Source organism: Polistes fuscatus, unplaced genomic scaffold (genome assembly GCF_010416935.1).
Source record: "Polistes fuscatus isolate 324 unplaced genomic scaffold, CU_Pfus_HIC Scaffold21, whole genome shotgun sequence".
NCBI classification, from domain to species: Eukaryota; Metazoa; Arthropoda; class Insecta; order Hymenoptera; family Vespidae; genus Polistes; species Polistes fuscatus.
Genome location: NW_025113098.1, coordinates 637,896 through 639,555, shown reverse-complemented (window position 1 = coordinate 639,555; position 1,660 = coordinate 637,896). Strand labels below are relative to the sequence as shown.

The window sequence follows — 1,660 nt, the reverse complement described above, 5'->3', positions numbered from 1 at the left end:
ATATTATATTATAATTATATTAATATATATTATTATTAATTTATAATAATATAATAATATTATATAATATAATAAATTAATAATTATATTATATTATAATTATATTAATATAATATATTATATTTAATAAAATATATAATAATTAAATATATATTTATATATATGTATTGTTTATGTATTTACCTGATGGTGCAATCAAATACATTTCCAACACCCCACGACGAGTATACTCGAGATTCACCTCAATCTCTACATGTTCCAAAAAATTGATCTCATTTCTGCCCTTCGAACATTTAATATCGTTTACCACGAAACTTAATGTTTTAATCATTCCATGAATTAATTTCGTATCCAATCTGTTATGAAATGAAAAATAAAATATTTAAACGAAACACGTATTACCCCAGTTTAACATTTTCATATGGATCGATAATACTACGACGCTCACACGAATTCCATGGGAATTTCGCATATCTTCTTCTCGGGAACGTTAATCCAATTACTTGCAAAATTGACGAGAACGTAAGCGTTCATAAGTCCAAAACCGAAATTTAAATTATACCAAAATCCTGCTGCGTTCTTCGACCATCCAAGATTTTCCCTGAACATTTGTAAAAAAAAAAACAATTTTTCAAATTATTTATTATTAACAACGTAACAATTATATTTTTTTTTTTTAATTGTTCTTACTTCAACGGATTGTACTCTGACGTCCAAACGATCAAATGTTGAACGTCTCTCCACGTCAAATTTTTACTACAAAAAAAATAATAATAAACATTAAATCGAAATAATAAATCAATTAAATATTAGGATTAACCAAAAGTTCGTGCATTTTATTATTATTTTGTTTATTAACATTTCCAAAGTAAATTTTACACAAGAACAATCGATTATCCAGTTTACAATACAAAAAAAAGTACACGTGAACTTTCAATTCAACCTAATAATTATTCATAAAAGTATTTATAAATCAAAATTCGTACTTTGCTTGAAGTGCAAGTGCTAATATACCAGCTGCCAAGGGTGCAGAAGCAGAAGTACCTGTGTGTTTAGTCGTACAGGTGTTTCGTAAATCAGTCGTTACCTTAAGAAGAAAAAAAAACCAAACTCATATTTCTAATAAAAAACGTGTACTCATTACATATTTAATATGATACTTAAATAACGAGGATTCTATAGAATACCCAAAAAGATTTCAGTCAATCTATAAAATGATTGAAAACAACAAAAAATTACATAAAATATATAAAAAAGGGAAAAAAAAATCTCAAACAATTGTTCAACAAAACAATCAAATGAAACACATTTTATAGATTGACCTAAACCTCTCTCAGGCATTCTATAAAATCCCCATTATTACCAGTACATTAAACATAACCTATACATTTACAATGTGGCACGAAATACTCACAATCATTTGATCTTGATTGGTTCCACTGCTATAAGTGGTTGCCAATATTGCAGGACACTTTTCACTATACCAAGGAGATCTACCAGTTTGACTTGCTGATCCAATTGCAATGGTGTAAATACTACCAACATAACCATCGCACCCACAATTATCATATTTTGAGCCACCATTACCAGAAGCCCATACGTATATACTACCTTTACCATTTCTACCCTAAATTAAAATATAACCATAACATTAATTATA

The 1,660-nt window shown here is 27.3% G+C and overlaps 1 protein-coding gene across 1 annotated transcript in view; it reads right to left on the bottom strand.

Annotated features, from left to right (window-relative positions):
* Positions 1 to 154: 154 nt before the first annotated feature.
* Positions 155 to 1,660, bottom strand: part of LOC122517846 (neuroendocrine convertase 1-like) — a gene marked incomplete in the record, with an annotated part of 4,341 nt that continues 2,835 nt past the window's right edge. Inside the window, 5 exon segments of the mRNA XM_043636443.1 lie at positions 155 to 356; positions 449 to 601; positions 691 to 756; positions 987 to 1,087; positions 1,415 to 1,627. Coding sequence (XP_043492378.1) covers positions 155 to 356; positions 449 to 601; positions 691 to 756; positions 987 to 1,087; positions 1,415 to 1,627 — 735 coding nt within the window.